We start from the raw sequence: 19,440 nt of genomic DNA on the forward strand, positions 1-19,440 counted from the left end.
CCCGGCGATTCCGTCGTGTTAATCGGAGTCAAGCTGCGCGCGGCGTATCCCTCCGTAATGAGAATTACACCGTTTCCGTTCTCCCCCCTCTCTCTCTCTCTCTCTTTCTCTCTTCTTTTTTCCCGGTTTTCCTCCCGTCCCGTCGAAGTTATCCAGGAATACGCTCGCCCGTCCACGCGAGATCCATTCGACGAACGGGATATATACTAATCGTACGGTTCATTACGGGCGCACACGCTCGCGATGACTATGACTGATGCTAAGCCACGACGAATCGCGATGCGCATTACGAATAAATATCGCACTCTTTGCCGCTCCGTGTCCCGTCTAATGCGCCCGCGATGATTACCGCTTGGGTGGGTTTCGAAAACGGACAGACGTCCCGTTTAATTAAATATTCCGTGTCATGCGACGCTTACCTTTCTCGCCGGCGTGAAAAAAATCTGTCGCGCGGCTGGGCACGAAACTCACTCGACTTCGAGTCGAATCGGGAAAACGGGACAGCGGAACGCTTTCGACGTCCGTTCGGCTGGATGGAACGGATCGCGAGCACCTGCTCGATCTTCCGTCGTTGTTCAACCGTATGTCGGATTCAATTGAATCATGCGTGTCGTTGATCGCGATCGACGCCGGAGAACATCGAAGAAACGCGATTCGTCTTCGATCCGTCGAACGGGGACAGACGGCTCGAGGACCATTAGAAATGTTCGGTTTCCGGTGTTAAACGATCGATCAGGGCGCCCGGCCGATCAATGGAAAGCCGAAATCTATCACGGAAATCCGTAATTCCGGCTAATGGCGGCCGCGGCAGGCGATTCAGCCGATTCCGTGCTCGCCATCTATCTTCCGGCGCGGTGGTAGCGAAGAAAGAAGGCATAATTAAATTAAATTAAGCCCGGCTGAGCTCTCTCGGCCCTCTCCCCCCCCCTCTCCGCTGGTTTCCCCACTGCCTTCCTACTCGTCGTTGTCCTACCAGCGACGATAGCAGCTCCGACGCCGCCTTTATTTGCAAGCAATTTGCGCTCGCGGATCCCCGCTGCAAAAAATCTGAAAATAATGCCGCCGTATTAATCATATCCCTCCGCCCTTTATCCCTCTTCCTTCTCCGCTGCTTCGCTCCTGCCTCTCCCCACCAATCTGTTCCTCGTCCGTGCGCCGCCGACATACTTACGCCCCGTCCTCGGCCGTATTTACGACCAAAAAACCCGCGTATCCGTGCACGCGGACCGGCCAGCCGCAATTTACACTGTTTTCGCAGTGCGACTATATGAAATTCCTGTGGCGTCCTCATGGTATCCTTACAGAGTTGAACCTTAATAAGTCGAATCGCGGGCAAGGCGAGAGATCTTCGGGTTGTAGAGGAGTTTTGTCTTAATCGGTTTTCGGATGAAGATGGTTAGATCGGTGGGATTCGTAGAGGATTCGTAAGATGATCAGAGAGTGATGCTGCGGGATACGTTGTGTCTATAAATTACAAACGCGCGGCAACAACGGTAATAAAATTTCGTCCTACATGCAGAAGTTGTAAAAATGTAGAAATTTCTACATTTGTAGAAGTTGTGCTTCCGTATCCGAATTCCGGAGGTTCGACTGCGTTCTACGTTCGTATTCCACATCCACTGCAAGAACATTTCATCTCGTTGCGTGCCGTGATCCAATTTCCTTTACCAAAAATTTATTTCTCGACGTGACACGCGGGCGCGCCGAAACACCGGCGACAACAACAATTCTGTACAAGATAGTATCGCTCGCGGCAGTAGCGGTTACGCAAGCCGCGTGTAACGGGGACAAAACGAACAGTCCGGGGATTCGCGGAAAGTCCGGTAACCTGATTTCGCCCGGTTAACCGTACGGTTAAAAGGAGGGTGAGTATTTACACGAGAGGTGGGAATCACGGCAAACGAAATCGCATTCTGTTTACCAGCCAGTCGAGGTGATAATGCGACGCTCACGATTTCTTTGGCTTCTTCACGGCCGGCTCGAGGCCGCTTCCGTACTCCGAGGTGTTGAGCATCCTGACGTTCCTCAGCGACCCCGTCCTCGCATGGTCGCGCGGCCCCTGCTGCTGCTGCTTCCTCCGGGGCACCCCGTCGGGCCTGAAAATCGCACGGGCCGCCGGCTTAATCGTCGCGTTAGGGCTAACCCGCAATTTTCGGTAATTCAACGTAAACGACATGTGGCGAGGACAGAGCGCGGTAATCGAAAATCGGCAAAAAGCCGGGACTCGCTTTGATAACCCCGGCGACGCGGCGTTACCGGGCCCTGTCTTCCCTCGCGAATTCGTGCAACTGCCGTGTCGAATTCACTCGTCCCGAACTTTTTCTTCGTCGATCCGTATTATTCGGTTCGTATTCGCTGCGACGGAAACTATATTCCGTCGGAATCCGTGGAAATTTGGATGGAGGATCTTCTGGGGATTGCAGGCAGTGCTGGGCAACCTGAGGCTAACTGATGTTCAGAAATGACGATGTACGGACTTCTGTTCTTGCATTATCCTTGTATCGGGTTCATCGATAGATATTAGTAAATTGAATCCTCTTATTTTTCTAATATTCCGTCGATCCATTCTTGTTATAGAGAATATCAAATTTTCGATTTTGGTCCACACAGTATATTAAATTTTCAATTCTGTCCGATAAGACAAAGGTTGCTCGGCACTAGTAAGGAAGGTTCATCGAAGTCTCGGGGTCCGGAATCGAAGCTTCGCTGTGTTGCTGGAGGGGATAAGGCTCGAAGGTGTTCACAGGCACACAAGGATGACACGGTCGAGCAAGAGGAACGCCAACACACAGACACATTCTCACTTACGCAGGCTGCAGACGCACACAGGGACAGGCGTAATCGCACCCACAGAGGCGTACACCACGGGTCTCTCGATCCATTGGACCGTCAGCTCGGTGCCCGCCTTTCACCCATTAAAACGGACTTGTTCTCTCTCTACGGGCGGAGGGCACCCGTCGGTTACCCGTTCTGTGCGCCGAAAGCGCACGCCCATTCAAATCGCATTAAACAAGTTAATGCTTAATGCCGGCCCGCGGGGAAAGACCTGTGCGAGCGCGCGCGCGTGCGGCGGGCCGACCGAAACGTCGAATCAGCCTTTCGTTCGGTGTCGCGCGTTCATTAGACGCCGGGAATCTAATGAATCGGCTGCTTCGAATAATTGATGGTGCACGTTGCTGGGTAGAGAACTGGTTGATCATTGTTGGCGTGTAGGCGGAACAAAGTACAAGAAGACAGACGTGTACTTCACGAGCGGTTGAGAGAAAAGGGATCATACAGCAAGCGCGCTAATCGGACGCAAAGGTCGCCGGGTGTTAGAAGGGTAGCAGTTGCTGGCCAACCGAGTAAACAAACGCTGGAAAAGGCAAGCGAGGAGTTCCCAGCGGGAAAGCGAACGCGGATGACAAACACGCGAGCGGAAAAAGGTGGCGAAGAGAAAATCGGTGCGGTGACGGTGCAGCGGCGAGAGATTTCGACAAAGAGGGAGGCAGATAAGAGAGGAGAGGAATAGAGAGCGAGAGAGAGGGTCGGTCAGAGAATGAAGGGAGGAGGCTCGTGCTCGTCCCGTGGTTTCCGTAAATGGCGCAGCCAGGGCCGGAAGTAGCGGTCGCATCAGTCTGTTTAATAGCCGTATTGTATAATTATGAACAATGGCGAGATAGAGCGAGAGGCGGAGAGTCGAGTGTCGGAGAGAGAACAGGAGAAGCCTGGAGAAGGGCAGAAGCCAGCCGAATGCCATGTGAAATGCATACCCGGCCGTGAGATAGACGGAGACGGAGCCGCGCAGGCAACGAAGAGACCAGTGACGTGTCGGCCAGACGGAGAAGAGGACGCCGCCCGGGAGGGGAACGCGAGGGAGACGGCGAACAAACGAGGATGAGCACGACGAGAGCCGTATGGCTTATGGCTGCCAACCACCGTACACACCACGTCCGCCCGTTCGTCGTACATGACGAATGACACAAAGCGACAGTTTTGACGTATCCAACCTCTCTAGGAGCCACCGGGCCTGTCCTCCGCGGCTCGGCCGGTGTGCGTGCGCTCTCTCCGCGCTCTGGCACACGTGGTTGCGTCCGCCAGTTACCGTGAAAGGGAGGGAAACGCGCTGTGCAGGGAGAAATCGGGGCGCATCGCGGTTAACAAGCCAAGCCACGCATGAATCCGTCATTAATGCCGCGGGTATTCGACTACGATTCGTCTTTGACGATCCTCTAACCGAGACGATCGCTCTTGGGCTAGGATGGTGATTATGGTTAGGCTTTAGGGGATCGGACCGAGACTGAAGCTTGAATCGATTAATCTTTAGGAGATCGGCGAAGAAACTTTCGATGACGTGTACAAATTTTCAAATCTTATATAATATATTGAAGATAATCTACTGTTGTTGGTAAAGATGTTGATCCTTTAAAGGCGAGAAGAAAGAGGACGGAGTACTTACCTCTGGTTCGCCAGTTTATTGTTGTGCTGCTGCTGATTGGAACTGTTGTCTTTCTCGCGTAGCTTCTTCCCAATTCCACCGATCCGTTGCGGGGTCTCCCTCAACGCGAAACTCTTCGCGAAGTGGCCGAGGTGAAGCTTCTTCCGGTCGAAGACCTCTCGCATATCTCGAGGGTAGCTCGAGTAAAATCGGATCCAGGAGATGTACGCTGGAAATCATTCGAAAATAATGAAGTGGCAAGCCGTAATAAATTCGTGTAATAGAACATCGAGGATTCGTCGCAGGGGTAAATCCTCTGAACAACCTTTTTTTATCGCGCGATCTCGCGATTAACGCGGCGTTACTGTGATAAGTACCATGAATTTATCGCGTATTTCTGCTAGGCCGTACCAGCCCCGTCGATGTGTAAATGAGGCCACGTGCACCGTAACACGGCTGTAATCATTGGCCGCGCGCGTGTAGCGCGCCCTTATTAATCGAGCTTCCATTAAGTTCCACGGGGGTTAGCGTACCGCGATTCTATGGGGTGTGTGCCCCCGCGGCGGGCTATTAAGAGGCATTAACGGGGGTCGAGTCAAGTGCTGTGGCTAATAGTCTCCCCCTTGTACCCCCGACTTCTGTAGGTAACGCGCGCGAGCGCGGGTGAGAACCTCGGGGGTTCACCGATCCTGAGAGAATTTGACATGTGCTAGTGTTACTGTCATTCCGTGTGAAAAATCCGGCGTAAAGCACTTCTCGGTTCGCTCTTTTGACGGATGAAGCTGCTTCAATCAAACTCACCCTTCTCACTTTGCGTCCGACTTTGAAAGCTACGATTATGGATATACTACTAATCTGAGAACCAGTTAATACAGCAGAAATTACCCTTTTCAGCCACTGGTGAGGTCAATTAGACAATTACTAAATACGTTTATTAGAGATATGATATTATCTGGGATTCAATAGAAGAAGCAAAAAAGATTGACGTGTAACAGATGACAAAATGGTTTTTCGCAGCGAGCACTTTCCTACAGGGAAACTTAAACGCCCTTAATTTCGATAATTCACGTGGCGGACCTTATGCCCTGACATTTTCCGGCTTGATTTCCGTCTGCCTGCCATCCCGGACCCGTCTCTTCAGCGCAGAAGAAACTTCGGGAGAATCTTTCTCCCGCGGCTCGGTGTCGGGCGCGTTGAAAAGGGAGAAATGTTTTTCTCCATTTAGCACATAAATCAGCGGCGGGGGTGGTATCTAGCCGGGAAGGCAGAGCGATGCGGTGGCGAGGGGTAGGTGGAGCAGTGGGCCGCGTGGGGCGGCATTGTTCCTAAGTGATGTAACTGCGTCTTATTGTATTTGTATCCTGTATCGCATTGTTAAGAGTCTCTCGCCACAAAGCGTAAGTGGTTTTGGCGGAAGCCACATTCAGTGGTTGGATTGTGTCGGCCACCCCCTCTGCGAAAGGCGTACAACCGGTCTACAGTCGGTTCGATCTAACTCGCCGGGCGTACGTTCCTGCTATTTCCTCTCGACGAATCTTCATTGCACAAACAATCCATTACCAAATAAACTTTATGATTCCTTGATAAATCGTAAACAAATTCCTTCGAAAACGATGAATTTATATATCAAACATGATCCGATTGGTTTAGAGTTTCAATGTATAGATACGAAAAAGGAAAAGCAATGACAGAATACCTAAAGATTCAGGATCTTCAGTATTATTCGGTAGAGGTTGATCATTATAATAATTGAAAACGTTCGAGGAGTTACACTAAAGAGGATATAACAGAGAACTGTATAAAAGACGAACACGTACGAGTGGAGTGGCTGGATCTCTTAGGTCAGTGGTAGGGGTCGAAGACCAGGGGGTTGTTCTATGGAGTTGTATTCTCTATTGAGGGCTGTTCGGATCTATTGGGGTGATAATGTTACGAATTAGCGAGATTTCCACTCACACGCACGCTGCCCAGCCCTCGCATCGGTCAGGAATTAAATAAATTTCTAGGGGTTGGAACGAGCGTAGGATGCGGTCATCTGCTGCCCGATAATTCTTTCGCTATCAAACCTTTCCGGCTGAAGCTTCTTTGTTTCGATACTTTCTATTCTCAACGACGAATCGGAAAAAGGATCGCCGATCGATCCGACGAATATCTTATCCATCGTTCTTTCCCCCGTTCCCTGTTTCCCCGTTAATATCGTTCCGCCACGGGTTGGGAAAGTGCAGCGCTGGATCGCCGGGCGACAATTAATCTATCAATCACCCGGGGCACGTAGAGGAACGGTCAAGTGGTTAACTGTGTACCGTCACTCAAATCTGGAGCGGCTAAGCGCTCAAAAACCGTGGCTAACCTTCGTGTAAAGCCACCCCTGACGCGAGACAACCTGCGAAACTCGGAAACCTCTAAGAAAGATTTATGATCTTTATTTTACGTTTCGGAATGGATCACGGGTCGAGAGGCCGTCGTCGATCGCTCGTCCGCGCCTCGGAGAGCCCTCGAAAAGTCACTTGTTCGACGAAGTAGCGGAACGATTACGGTAAGGGTGACTATCGCGCGGCACCCTTGAGCGAACGAGACACGAATCGTCGTGTCCTAATGGATTTATTATTGCAGCAAATAAATTCTGCGCCCTAACGACCCTAATAGGGCGACCATGCGCCCATCGCAAACAAGATCATCCTTCCTCGTCCATGGAGTATGTAAATATCGGGGAGGAAAACCGAGAGACAGAGAGTGAAGGCTCTCTAACGCGAGCGTATGGGGGTTACTTTATATGCGAGTAGGGTGCCCGCTGGAATTGGCTTAGTCTACCCTGAAGTCAGCTCGCTTTCGTTCCGATCCAACTGAATCGGAACGGTCGCCGCTCCCTCATCCTTCGCTAAATTTCATGAGTACTTTGTGTTTCGCCGGGGAGCTACCGTTCGGAATCGCGTTAACCGGAAAACCGTAAAGCTGATCCGGCTTTCTATTAAACCGCTACGTTCGTCGGCCGATTCTCGTTGTTAGTTCGAGCAGTGACTCAATCTCGCTGCATATCATCTATTAGAATGTCTCGCGGGTTCCTTTCGTGGACGTTTAGTTTAGCAAAAGTTGGTCCAGAAAGATGGGAGAAGGTAACAGATCAGAAAAGATCGTACACGATTGAATAACGTGGCGCAAAACATAAGATCTCAAGAATCCATTGTGTATAAATAAAAGGAAAGGAACTTTTCGGACGATATAATACATTCGTCAAATAAAATCCACTCACCTTTCACCGCTTTCCCGCGAAGTTTCGACTCCTCCAGCACCAAATTCTCGAACTCGTTCTGCAACGCGATTGCTGCGCCGTGAGCGGAAGTGTGCTTGCACAAGGGAGTCAACAGCTTATCGAGGATGTCGTCCATGCTCTCCTGCTTGATTCTAATACGTCTGGACTCGAGCATTCGAACGAACTCGATCTCGGCCGGCGTCAGGAAGATCGTCGCCGATCCGGAGGAACCGGCTCGCGCGGTTCGACCGATTCGATGAACGTAATCCCTCGCAGAGGTTGGCCCGGTGTACTGTATCACGCAGTCCACTTTCGGCAGGTCCAGTCCACGAGCTGCGACGTCCTGAGGGAAGAGAAACGGTCCGCGTCGCGCGTTCACTTGGGTTTAACCCATTCGTGTCATACGATGATCGCTACTCGCTTGAACTTATGAAAGAAGCCATGAAACCAGACACTCGACGAACTCAGCTCGCAATTCTGCCTATTCTACACAAATGCAGTTGCATGACTGAGCTGTTCGTTTGATTAACTAACTCCACAGAATGAAAATTAGGAAAATCGTATGGAACTTCCTAAACGGAGAACCTACCAAGTGTTTCAACGCTAGAATTTGAGATCGTTCGAGAAGCAGAATTAGCCAGCTTCACCTGTGGAACGACTCGAATGTGGTTCATTAGCATACGGATGTGACTCGTGTGCATCTATCAGAGTGTATACGTTCGACGTAACTTCTTCATTGTATTTAAATATGACGCGAATGGATTAAACAGGTTCGATCATCGGGCGAATGGAGATGATTTCATCCATAACTGCTGTCTCCAGCGCTGCGCGCTGTCTTACGTTCCGGCAATGCTCGCCGAGGTCTCAGGAGCCAGAGGAGAGCGCGGAGAGCAACGCAGCCCGATCTCCACCGGTACAAATGTCTTACAAACCGCGTCGATTTCTCGTTTTGTACAAAGGTGAATGCGCGCGGCTGGCAGCGGGCGCCCGCTGCGGGACCCCAACGGCGAACGTTTGAGCACGGCCCTGATTTCCTTGCGTTCGTTCGGTTAACCAATGATTTACCGAACCGAGCGCGCATCCGAGGCTCCGCTTGACGGCCCTGGAGACTAATCCCGGACCACCAGTGGGGGGGCGGCGTCGTGGCCCCGAAAATTCTTTCGCGGCACGATACGGACGCGTCCCGCGTTTTACGTTTCTTTTTATTGAATTAATTCGACGCCGACGTCTTAGACGCGGCTAGGACCAGGCGCCGGTCTGAAGGAGTACGAGACGGATCCGCCGGGTAGAAATAAATATCGACAAGCCGCTGATGCATTCCTTCCTTTAACACTTTGACCCCCGAGCGGCAACATTTTGGAAATGAACAGGTACGTTTACTGTGCCATTTGATGCACAAAGTAGAATTATCATTGGAAAAAATGGCCTGCGAGAGATGAAAATAGAAGCTTCGCGTTTTATAATGAACCCAGGCAGAATGTTGCAAGGCCTTCCGTTACAAAGTTACAGCAGATGGAAGCTCGGGCATTTCCTGATTACAAAAGGATCCCACTTGAATAAATTTTGGAAGATACTACTCTGAAAGTGTCAACTGTTCGGACAGTTCAATATACGCGGTGTCCAATGAATACATCGTTTGATTTTACGATACCGAGCTTGAATGTAGGATGAACGGTGTGCTTCCAAGTGGTAACTTGGACGAAATGCTTTCAGAAACTACTCGAGACGACGATAATTGATCGGGCAGGAAACGAGCAGGCTCGATCGGGGATTTAACGAAAAAAGATTCAGCTTCGATAAAGCGAAACCGGCGGGCGTACGCCTACGTGTCCTCCGCATGGAACAAGCAGCGCAGTTGCCACCGGCGCGATATAATGTAACGAAAACAGGGACGAGGAGCGATCGATGGCAGCGATTAAGACAAACGATCGTTTAGGGGAGAGAGGCCGCGATCGTGGCCCGTAGGATCGAGAACGGATCGTCCGCTCAAAACATCTCACTCGGACCATAGATCACCCCGTGGATCCGGATCCACCACCGCTGAGAGCCGCGGAACATTCCATCCGCGGGGGCTCTCGTGGAGTTTTCAACGTGGAAATTAATAACGCTGCCATAGAATCTCCGTGCAAGTGACGCCGTAAAATGTGGGCGGCTGCCATCGTTGCTCATGCACAGGGACCGACGGATCCTTGTGCAGGACCTCGATCGTCGAGCACCGAAATTTCACCGGGTGCAAAGAAAGGAATCAACATCCGTGAAACATTCGACTGAAATTCGATCCAAAGGAATTCACACTCGCGAAGAATTCGAAACGTTTTCAAGTTAGAGACACGTGTAAATTGGAACGTCAAACGTTTTCTCACTTTTTCAAGCACCATCTCGTCCGCCTTGCGTTTCTCGAGTTAATTGCGTTCTCATTTTGTTCAAGATAATTTAAATTGGAGTGTAAAGAAATTTGCTAATAAATTATGTGTTTTTTTAAATAACATGTTAGATGTATATGTAGATTTATAAACGCTGGAGGATTACCATGTTGAATGTCGCAGTAATCACCCATGACTAACGTTTCGAAATTACTTGAAAAGAAGTATAGTAGTAGAATAATTAATACCGAATGAAAATGTAGTGTAACTTGATAACACTGTGACAGAAGATATGTAATACCAAATAATTAATAACCGCCTGTATTTATCTTCGCCACGAAAGAATAAGCGATACATTCTCGTGGCAGTCAGCATGTTAAGCCCCGGAATATTTACGTATCCCTTGATCCATTCAAAGAACTGGTTAGCAATTAAAGGAGGCCCGTGTAGGAGCAGGAAAACCCGTGGCGAGCCACCGTGAAACACGTGTCGGATCGACGACGCCGATCGCCTGATTAAAACGAATTAATCCTTCCTACGTGGAATGTGTCACACTCGTTGCGTGTCGCTGATTATGAATTTTCGTCCCAGCCCCGTGGAGGCATCGAGCATTCTTTTTTCAACGAAGGTAGCATGCCAAGCTCGCGTTAACCGGCCAGGAAGCGAGCGACAATGTTAATAATAATGAATACAATTATTACTATCACTGGATCCTTCCAGGCTTTTTACGCGGCACCGAGATCGATCGCGTTCACCGGTAATCACAATGGTTAAGCTGTTGTCGCGTTGTCACGACAGATCGGTGAGTTTAGCGAGAGAGCGGCTCTTCGAAGTGCGATACGCGCGAAATATGGGTAATCACCGAACGAAAAGAGAACAGTTCTCGCGATAATTGCCTTTGCTTTCATGCGAACGTACACCGAAATTAGGAAATACCGCGGGGATTATAATGTCGCGGCCAGAGGCGTTACTCGGCGGGATTTCTCTGTTAGTAGCGGTATCGTTATTGTTAAGCATTCGCTATTTGAAAAGTAGAAAACAATTAAAGAAGGGGCCGGCGCATAACGGGCGAGCAATCATAATTATACTCGTTACGAAGGCCTCATGCGCGCGCATAATTTTTAACCTCCGGACACAGCGTGGGTCCAGGGATATTAAATTCCGCCCTGAAAGAATAAGCCACGGGGTAATTTACTGCTCAGGGAGTGCCGTCGGGTATCCCTGGCTTTTCTTCTGTTCTTTCTTCCTCTCTCGCCGTCTCTCCTCTCCGCTGCCCTCCACCGCTCCTCGTCGGCCCCCCCTCCTCCCCATACTAATTCCCGACTCTGGCAGAACAGTGTCATCGCTTTCATGTGGCGTTACACGATCCTCTTTCACCGGTACGCGCAACAACAATTGAAAAAGGTCCGCGGATTTCGTACGCGGAAAACTTACCGTGCACAGGAGAACGCCGCTCCTAGCCAGCCTGAACGTTTTGAACACGTCCGTCCGCTCCTTTTGCGTCATGTTACCGTGCAATCTGAAGAACTCCACGTCGACCAACGGATCGGAGTCCTCGTCCTCGTCGTCGACCGGTTTGGTCAGCACGGAAGACAGAATTTCCGTATGATAATCAACCATATCCTGAGTGGCCATGAATATTAATATCTTGTGTTGTCCGTGGCTCTGTCGATCACACGGGCGCATCGTTTATGAAACTTTCCGATTCGGGCATGGGGCTAACGGACTGCAATGCCGCGGACATAGGGACTACCTGACACTTGCCGGCGACGTATGCGCTTAAGGTCACCATCCTCAGTTTCGCCGGCGTGACCACGTACGTCTGCGCCACGCTCTGCGGGACCACCAAGTCCTCGTTCAGGTCGCTCGTCTCGTCCCCGGTTCTCTCTAGGTTCTCCTTCGCAGCGTCGACGAATAGGGGATTCTCCATCGCGAGGCCAGCTAACTTTTCCACGGACTGCGTCAACGTCGCGGAAAGCAGGATCGTTTGTCTCCTGGATGGATCACTGTTGTCATTCTGGTATTCCTTCTGTCGAGTATCGTCGGTCGAGACCTTGGGATCATTCTTTTCCGAGGACTTCAACGGAGACTTTCGTTTGTCTGATTTTTTCGACTTGACGAAAGGTTCTTCCTCATCGGAATCGTTGTCACTGCTTGAATGGTACGCTGGTTGCTGTTTAACGTCTTTATCGGTCTCGTTATCGGATTCGGAATCTTTTTGATCCTCCATTTGCGTTTGTTGCCTCGTGTCATCTTCCATGTGCTCGATCTCGTCTTCCGTGAAAACTTTCTTCACGTTTTGTCGGAGTATGTTCATTGCATCGTAGTCTGTATTCTCGCTTGGGGTGGAGATTTTTAAAGCACTTACTATTCTGAAATTGTGATGTTGAGTTATACAGTGGTTGGCATATTGGTGATAGCCTTATCGCGAAGGAAACGTACCCTGATATATCTTTCTCGTAGCCCATGTCGAACATTCTATCCGCCTCGTCCAAAACGAAATATTTCACGTCCCCCAGCTTCAAAGCTGTGGTTCTGTTAATGTGGTCTAATAATCTACCGGGTGTACCTACTAAGATGTTACACCCCTTCCTCAACCTAGCTTTCTCTGCTTTCCTCTTTTCACCCCCTGCTAAGTATCCTGGGACAATCCATGTGAATGACTAAAATTGTATGGTAAATTGATTGAAATATGTACATATTATCTATTATCTCCTATACACTAAATGCAAAACACTTACTTTTATTAATTTCAAGAAACATTCGTATGTTTGCAAAGCCAATTCTCTAGTTGGCACAACGATCAGAGCTTTTAAACCACTATTCCTGTTTAACTTGGGCCTGATTTTGTGTAGGAATTCAACTATAGGTAAAGCATACGCTAGAGTCTTCCCAGATCCTGTCTGAGACCTAATTAAAATATCTTTGCCAGAAAGTATCCGAGGAATTGCTTTCTGCTGCACTATTGTCATTTCTGTGATTCCCATATTTTGCTCTAAGTTTGAAATCATGAAAGGATGAATGTTTAGATCCTTAAAAGTTGTTCCTGTAAAGACTGGTTCATTTATAGGCTTCACAAATCTTTGGCCAATGTTCGGTATTTCTGGATTATGACCGAAGAGGGAAGATATCTTCCCTCCAATGGATTTGTGAGTAACATTTGCTTTTTTCTCCTCTTTTTCCTCATTGTCGGGTTTGTCAATAGACTTTTCTATATGTCTCTTTTTCTTTTTAACACCAACATCTATTTTTTCTACGACACTCGATGATGTTTTCTGTTCTTTAAGTTTCTTTTTCTTTTTATTATTGCGGCCTACTTCTTTTGTCACAGATGAAGGCTCTTCCTGTTCTACTTTAGACTTCTTTTTTGGAACTATATCTTCATCCCTGTCTAATCTTTTCAACGAACTCAACAAACTAACTTCAGTATTCTGAGGTTCTGCTTCTTTGGAAAATATACTAGAAAGAGTCTTCTTGGAATCTGTGTCTTTAATAACCCTTTTTCTCGCTAACAGCGTTTTACCAAAGTTTTCTTTCGTAACTTTGGTAAAAGATATAACAGGTGCCTTGCTGTCTTCGCTAACTGAACTTGACAATGACTTTTTCACTTCTACATCTTTATGTTCTACATTCAAAGCAACTCGATGCGATTCCTGCTTCAACTTCTTATTGACACCATCGGATGGTACTTTAAATGTCACCTTCTTCTGCACTTTATTCCCCTTCAAAGACTGACTAACTGACCCACTTCCCTCCAATTTTTTAGCAACAATGGCCGCCAAAGACTTCTGCTTAACCCGCTGTTTAGTACCAGCAGGCACAACTTTCACAGAACTCAGTTTCACCTTACCCTCGCTAACACGTTTGCCTTTCTCCGTCTTATTCTTCTCTCCTTTCATTAAACTAAGGATATAATCGTCATTGCTCCCCACCCTCTGTATAAAAAGTACAACCTCATTGAATCAACAATCCCAAAGCATTTCTTAACCCATCACTTACCTTGCTCGCAGGATCCGCGGAGATGTTCAAAGAAATGTCCATCTCCTGTACAGTCATCGTTCACCGTGCGTCCGTCGAATGTTCACCCCGCGGATCGACACTTCTCCCAACCGCGTTCGAATTCACTGACAAAACAACAACGTTCGAAAAACCACGCGGGCTAACCTAACAAGCACATGTGTCAATCGCGCGGCCGCACCGAACTGATCCGAACGGCGCCGCGCATGCGCGCACCCGTGGCGCGCTGCTGGCTTCGAGGCTAACATTGAAACCACTGGTTATTTGAACGTTCAATTAACGATCGAAAACCGTGATAAACGAAAATTGATTTTCGAGTCCGCTCGGCGACAAACGGAGCCGCATGACGAGTCCGGTGTGCGTTTCTCGCGGCTATGGCATCCTCTTTACATAATTATCGGTGGATTATCGCGTGGCGGATAATCGAACGAGACGATATTAAGCGCGCGTCGTCGGCTGGCTGCGCCGTCGATCACGTTCGATCGGCGCAATCGTCCGTACGCCGATCCGGAACGAAGATTTATCGCTGTGCCGGATCATCGGCGAGCCGGTGCGCGCTCGATCCAGCGTGTGACTTCGATCGCCGCGTGTTTACCCGCGGATGTGCGTGTTTACATTTTTTCCCCGAGGGATCGGCGAAGAGGTATTTACGCCAACGAAAATCAATCCGATCGACGGGACGCTCGCATTCCGGCATTCTTCATCCGCGATCCATTCGCACCGGAACGGACATCCCAGGGATTCACCATGAGCAAGCTGTGCTGTGTCGGCTACGCTCTGGCCGCGAGGATCATCGGCACCTATACCATGGTGAGTGACGGCGGGATCGCATAATTGCAACGACAAACCGGTTCGCCGGAACCCCGCAGCGGTTACGCGAAATATCGTGGAATTATTTAATTCACGGGCTGCAAAAGAAAAAGAGACTTACAAGTGGTTTGAATTATATTTCAGTGGATGTTGGTTTAACGTTTTCGTGTCGCGTGTACCGAGCTTGCTTGTGTAAACGATCGGGTTTGCTCCAACGGTTTTTGTTTGCGGAGCAAAGATCGTTAAACGTGCGATCGACCGTGCAGAAACAGGAGCAAGACAGTTGAAAAGGGAATACGTTAACGATGACGAGGTGATAAACTCGTGATTCCAGCTCGTGATCGTCCGCGCTGATCAAACGAATCGGCGTTTCACGTGCGATCTGTTTTTCCTTTCCCGTTTGATTCCAGTCGATCTCGATACTCGTGATGAACGTGCTGATGAGCAACTATTTCTCGCGGCTGACGGACAACAGTTTCTTCGAATCAGTGGAACACTGGACGGTGCTGGGCTTGAACTGGATGAGGATACTGAGGGACACGCAGATGGAAAGGAAAGGTGGGTGCTACTCGGCGTGCACAGCATGAAACACGTGGCGCGGTTCAGGTGAATCTCCGCGAGCTGCGAAATAATGCCTCGTGTGTCGAACGGCCACTTTGTGGGTCTACGAACCGTGTCATTATGATGCTAATTAAGAAAAATAAAATTCGTAGCGGAAGCGGCGGTGGTGTTTCTCCTCGTGTACACGGCATCGACGTTAATGGCCAGCGCGTATCTCGCAGTGGGATCGATCTCCGTGAGTATGTCCGTCCAGTGAATATTTTCGACTGGGAACGAACGTGTTCGAAAACGTTCGTCCGTCGAGGGATCGTGCCGCGAACGGAGAAGCGTTCCGGTTGAACAACGGAACAGGGGCGGGTGGGGGGGGGGGGGGCGAACGAGGAGCGTCGTGTATCGGGAATGAATGAATCGGAGGCTTCTTTATTCGCGGAACGTATTTTCGGCACGTAGGCAGCGTTGCTTAAACTCGCTAACGATCTCGCTAACTTCCGTGTACGTTTGCAGAGGAGACCCAAGTGCGCCGTGCCTTGGATGTATTTGCAAATGATTAGCATAATAGATCAGTCCGTGGCGCTGACTATTCATCTGACGCACGGGCCCCAGTACGATGTTTACGATAAATCAATATGGTACATTCCAGTGTCCAGCGTCTATCTACGTAAGTACATTAGAATTACCGGGAATACACATACGTACTACGCGTCTCAGCCGGCGATTGCGACCAGATTGCGCTACGCCGGCCGTGATTTCGCAATCGGACGTGCGGATTCGCGCCGGCACCGGCGATTACGCTGATCGCCCCGTCTCTTTCCGTCTCTGTTCCAGTGTTCAGCGCGTACATCTGGATGGTGGTGCAGGTGGCCAGGAAGGAGTGGTCCGACGAGGAGCGGGGTTGCAACGATATCGATATGGGGGAGGCGATGTCGCCGACGCAGATGAACAACGGCGAGCCGAAGACGCCGTCGTTCCTCTCGCAGAACTTCGCGATGTTCAATTCGCCGCAGCCGTCTTCGATTCTGCCCAAGTAGAGGGTGAAACAGTGGAACACGTGATTACGGAGACAAACTTGGCCGCGTCGGCTGGTTTATTTTCGCCGAGAAGGCCGAGAATAAACGAATCGCGACCGTAATTGCTTAAGCAAACTTTCCGCGCGCGCGTGATTTAGATGTCCTCGATATTAGCGTATTTATTTATAGTCTATCGACGTTCGGTCTACCCGCTTCAGCTAACGATCGGCTGATCAAACGCAGGCGTTCGGTCGCGGGTACGCTCTCCAGCGGGCAACGGGACCCTATTCCTGAAAAAGATTCGAACCTTAAATCCGCGTAATAACCATTGATCACCAGCCGGCTAATGGAACGTGCGCCGAGACCCCGGGGCCGGGCCACCAGAACACGATGAATCTCGGCCCCGGTTACGGGGAAAATGTACAATAACGCGGGCAAACTCGATAAATCAGGCCGGGGATGCGACTAATAGAGTGTATCAAATGCGCCCGCGGCGGAGCGCGGCTGCATAGAAAATATGAGAAATGGCCGCGTTTTACGTCGAAATACTTTTAAACTTCTGGGATTCGAATCGCGCGCGAGCATATTCCCTACAGGAGGTCCGCCGTCTCCTAGATGGAGGTCGATTTGTCCGAGAATGGTCGGAACTTTTCGCGGAACTCTCGAGAATAATGATCTAGAGCACAATGCTCTGATAGGAAAAAACCCCCGGCCGCGATTTATTTCGGCTGTTCCCACCGCGATCGTTTCTCGAGGAATACCGGGGAACGCTCGTCTTGTCACGGCAGTCTCGTATTTTCGAAAATACGGTCGAGACAACCGTGGCTTTTTGTTAGCCTCATCGAATATGTTCTTAGCTGATAATGCTACGATCTCGCGTATCCCTTGTTCGACTGGTCCGAACGTACCACGCGAAACGCCAGACTCGTAAGCGCGAAGCGTCGCCATGTTGCCGATAAACCAGATTTCACGACTACGTATATAAATTTGACGCTCGCAAAAAGTTCCTGTAAGCTCTCCGCTGAACGATACGGCTGTGAACATGAAGGACAGACACGGGGGGTACGCGACGTGGTTGGTTGGCGGTGCTTTTAAAAAGAACTGAGCGAGCCAATTTGTAGGCTGTCGCAAACTTTTAAAACACTAGTTGACAGCCGCCCCGCCTCCCCCGTAGCCGGTGCACCCTCTCGACGCTCGTCCAACCGTCCTGAAGGATTCCAACCTCCATCGAACCGTCTCTCTCTCGTCCTGCGACTGGAGCACCAGTCGACGACGACGACGACGACGACGACGACGACGACGACGGAAACTCACCCCACCGTGTCGTGGAAGCCGATGGATTGTAAAATAAAACTAACTTGGCTCTTTCGTGGCTTGAGGACGGAGTACCGGCGAAATCTTATTCCCTCGGGTCTCTTTTATTTTCGCGTACCCCTTTTTTTCCAACCATCCGGACGCAATCATGAAAAAGAGCTTCGCGGAGGGCAGATACGGGACTCGAGAAAAAGTGAGACAGAGTGAGAGAGAAAGAGAGAATGAGAGAAATAGTGCAACTGGAAAGCCTTCGATTCGAGTCGCGACTCGTCGAAAATTGTATTCGAGGTTGTTACATTTTTAAATCATCCCCGTGTACGCGAATCAATCGATCGCTCCTCGAATAAACGGAAGTTCAGAGGCGAGCCGTTTTCATTCCCGTTTCAATTCCCAGGGAAAAGGGGACCATTCACGATTTTTCCCCGATGGCTAAACTACTTTCACGTGTATACGACGGCTAAGGAGAAGGGTAGTCGCACGCATGGCCCACATAAAACGTCGCGCGGCGTAATTAATCTTCTTGTATGACACTTTGGCTGGTTACAGGGCAAAGCTTGCCAGCAGCCGGAACACAACATCCCACTTAAGCTACGACGCCCAGAAAACAATTAATACGAAATTGATTAATAATTATTGCGTCCCAATTTCGGCGCCCCTTGTCGCCCGGTCTGCCGCAAGTCACGTAACCGTGAAAAAAGAAATTCTCTCGCGCCGGATTCGTCGATCATCCCTTACCGAAATGCGCGATCGATGCGGCGTGAGAGTCATTCCTAAAGAATCGTTGTTCCACTCGAAGTGTTCTCCTCTGTTCGATGAAACGTGTATCGGGCGTTCCTCTAAACAACGTCCAAGTAGATTCAGCTTGCCAATGCCCAGCCTTAGGATACCAGGATCTCGAAACAAAATGATAATTCTACGGTTCCTTTAGAGTTTGTCTAACGATTCGATTATAAGTTGATCCTTATAACAGTCACCTCTATCGAAATTTTACCAAAGTAAACTGAATAAGAATAAATCCATTCTCTCTTTAATCTGTTCATTTTTATAGTAGTCACCTCAATCGCAATTTTAACAAACCGAACCGGATAGAAATCACTTTTTCATTAGAGCCTGGACTACTTAGAACCTACCCCAGCACCCCAAATATTTATCGTACCTAAAATATTTAGTAGCCTATACTACTTAAGCTCTACCCTAGTGCCCGAAGAAAATCGAAGCCCGAATCGCCTGGCTCGAGCCGGTGGATCGTCGTAGCAGCCGTTCCACTCCTTTTGTGACATTTATTTGTTCGCCTCTGAAAACGGACAGTCGATTTGGCATTACTTTTCCAGACAGACAGATTTTATTGATCTGTCTCGTTCGCTCTTTCCCGAAGCGGCGGAAAGGGACAACGAGGAACGGATCGTCAGAGGGAGAGAGAGAGAACGAACGGCCACGGCGGAACTGAACGCCCCATAAAGCTAACCAATGCTAATACTTCGGGTCTCCGCAGTGGCGTACTTTCGCGAGCGCGTGCCCCACGGGACGTCCGCTCGCCCACGCCACGCAAAAATCCAGGCGGCGCCGCTGCCCTGGACCGGAATCGGCAATAAACGCGTAACCGAGCCTAATTCGTAATGTTGGCTCAGTCATTGTGGCCCATTGTGAATTCACTTCCCCTCTTGTCCGGGGGCTGCGAGTACAATGCCGGAGTTATCGCAG

General features: G+C 49.7%; 2 protein-coding genes across 2 annotated transcripts; one reads left to right on the plus strand and one right to left on the minus strand.

Moving 5' to 3' along the window:
* Window positions 1-1,378: 1,378 nt before the first annotated feature.
* LOC116430659 (ATP-dependent DNA helicase DDX31) lies at window positions 1,379-14,441 on the minus strand. The gene is made up of 8 exons (XM_031985123.2): window positions 14,030-14,441; window positions 12,772-13,965; window positions 12,473-12,693; window positions 11,784-12,402; window positions 11,465-11,695; window positions 7,668-8,010; window positions 4,439-4,646; window positions 1,379-2,096 (listed from the first exon to the last, which is right to left on the minus strand). The coding sequence occupies exons 1-8, from the start codon at window positions 14,084-14,086 to the stop codon at window positions 1,949-1,951; spliced, it is 3,021 nt and encodes a 1,006-aa protein (XP_031840983.2). The 5' UTR covers window positions 14,087-14,441; the 3' UTR covers window positions 1,379-1,948.
* Window positions 14,442-14,522: 81 nt separating this feature from the next.
* LOC116430660 (uncharacterized) lies at window positions 14,523-18,104 on the plus strand. The gene is made up of 5 exons (XM_031985124.2): window positions 14,523-14,857; window positions 15,268-15,415; window positions 15,571-15,653; window positions 15,923-16,076; window positions 16,244-18,104. Exons 1-5 carry the CDS (start codon window positions 14,795-14,797, stop codon window positions 16,444-16,446), a joined length of 651 nt encoding a protein of 216 aa, XP_031840984.1. The 5' UTR covers window positions 14,523-14,794; the 3' UTR covers window positions 16,447-18,104.
* The last annotated feature ends 1,336 nt before the right edge of the window (window positions 18,105-19,440 follow it).

The sequence above is a fragment of the Nomia melanderi genome, chromosome 11, assembly GCF_051020985.1.
Source record: "Nomia melanderi isolate GNS246 chromosome 11, iyNomMela1, whole genome shotgun sequence".
NCBI lineage: Eukaryota > Metazoa > Arthropoda > Insecta > Hymenoptera > Halictidae > Nomia > Nomia melanderi.

Excerpts from the sequence above, each read along its gene's own strand:
- LOC116430660 (XM_031985124.2), top strand. The coding sequence starts at position 14,795 with ATGAGCAAGCTGTGCTGTGTCGGCTACGCTCTGGCCGCGAGGATCATC. Across the intron at positions 15,416-15,570 it reads CACGCAGATGGAAAGGAAAG|CGGAAGCGGCGGTGGTGTTT; the intron begins GTGGGTGCTACT and ends TAAAATTCGTAG. Across the intron at positions 16,077-16,243 it reads AGTGTCCAGCGTCTATCTAC|TGTTCAGCGCGTACATCTGG; the intron begins GTAAGTACATTA and ends TCTCTGTTCCAG.
- LOC116430659 (XM_031985123.2), bottom strand. The coding sequence starts at position 14,086 with ATGACTGTACAGGAGATGGACATTTCTTTGAACATCTCCGCGGATCCT. Across the intron at positions 11,696-11,783 it reads ACGTCGCCGGCAAGTGTCAG|AGCCACGGACAACACAAGAT; the intron begins GTAGTCCCTATG and ends TGTGATCGACAG. Across the intron at positions 4,647-7,667 it reads TCGCGGGAAAGCGGTGAAAG|CGTACATCTCCTGGATCCGA; the intron begins GTGAGTGGATTT and ends AATGATTTCCAG.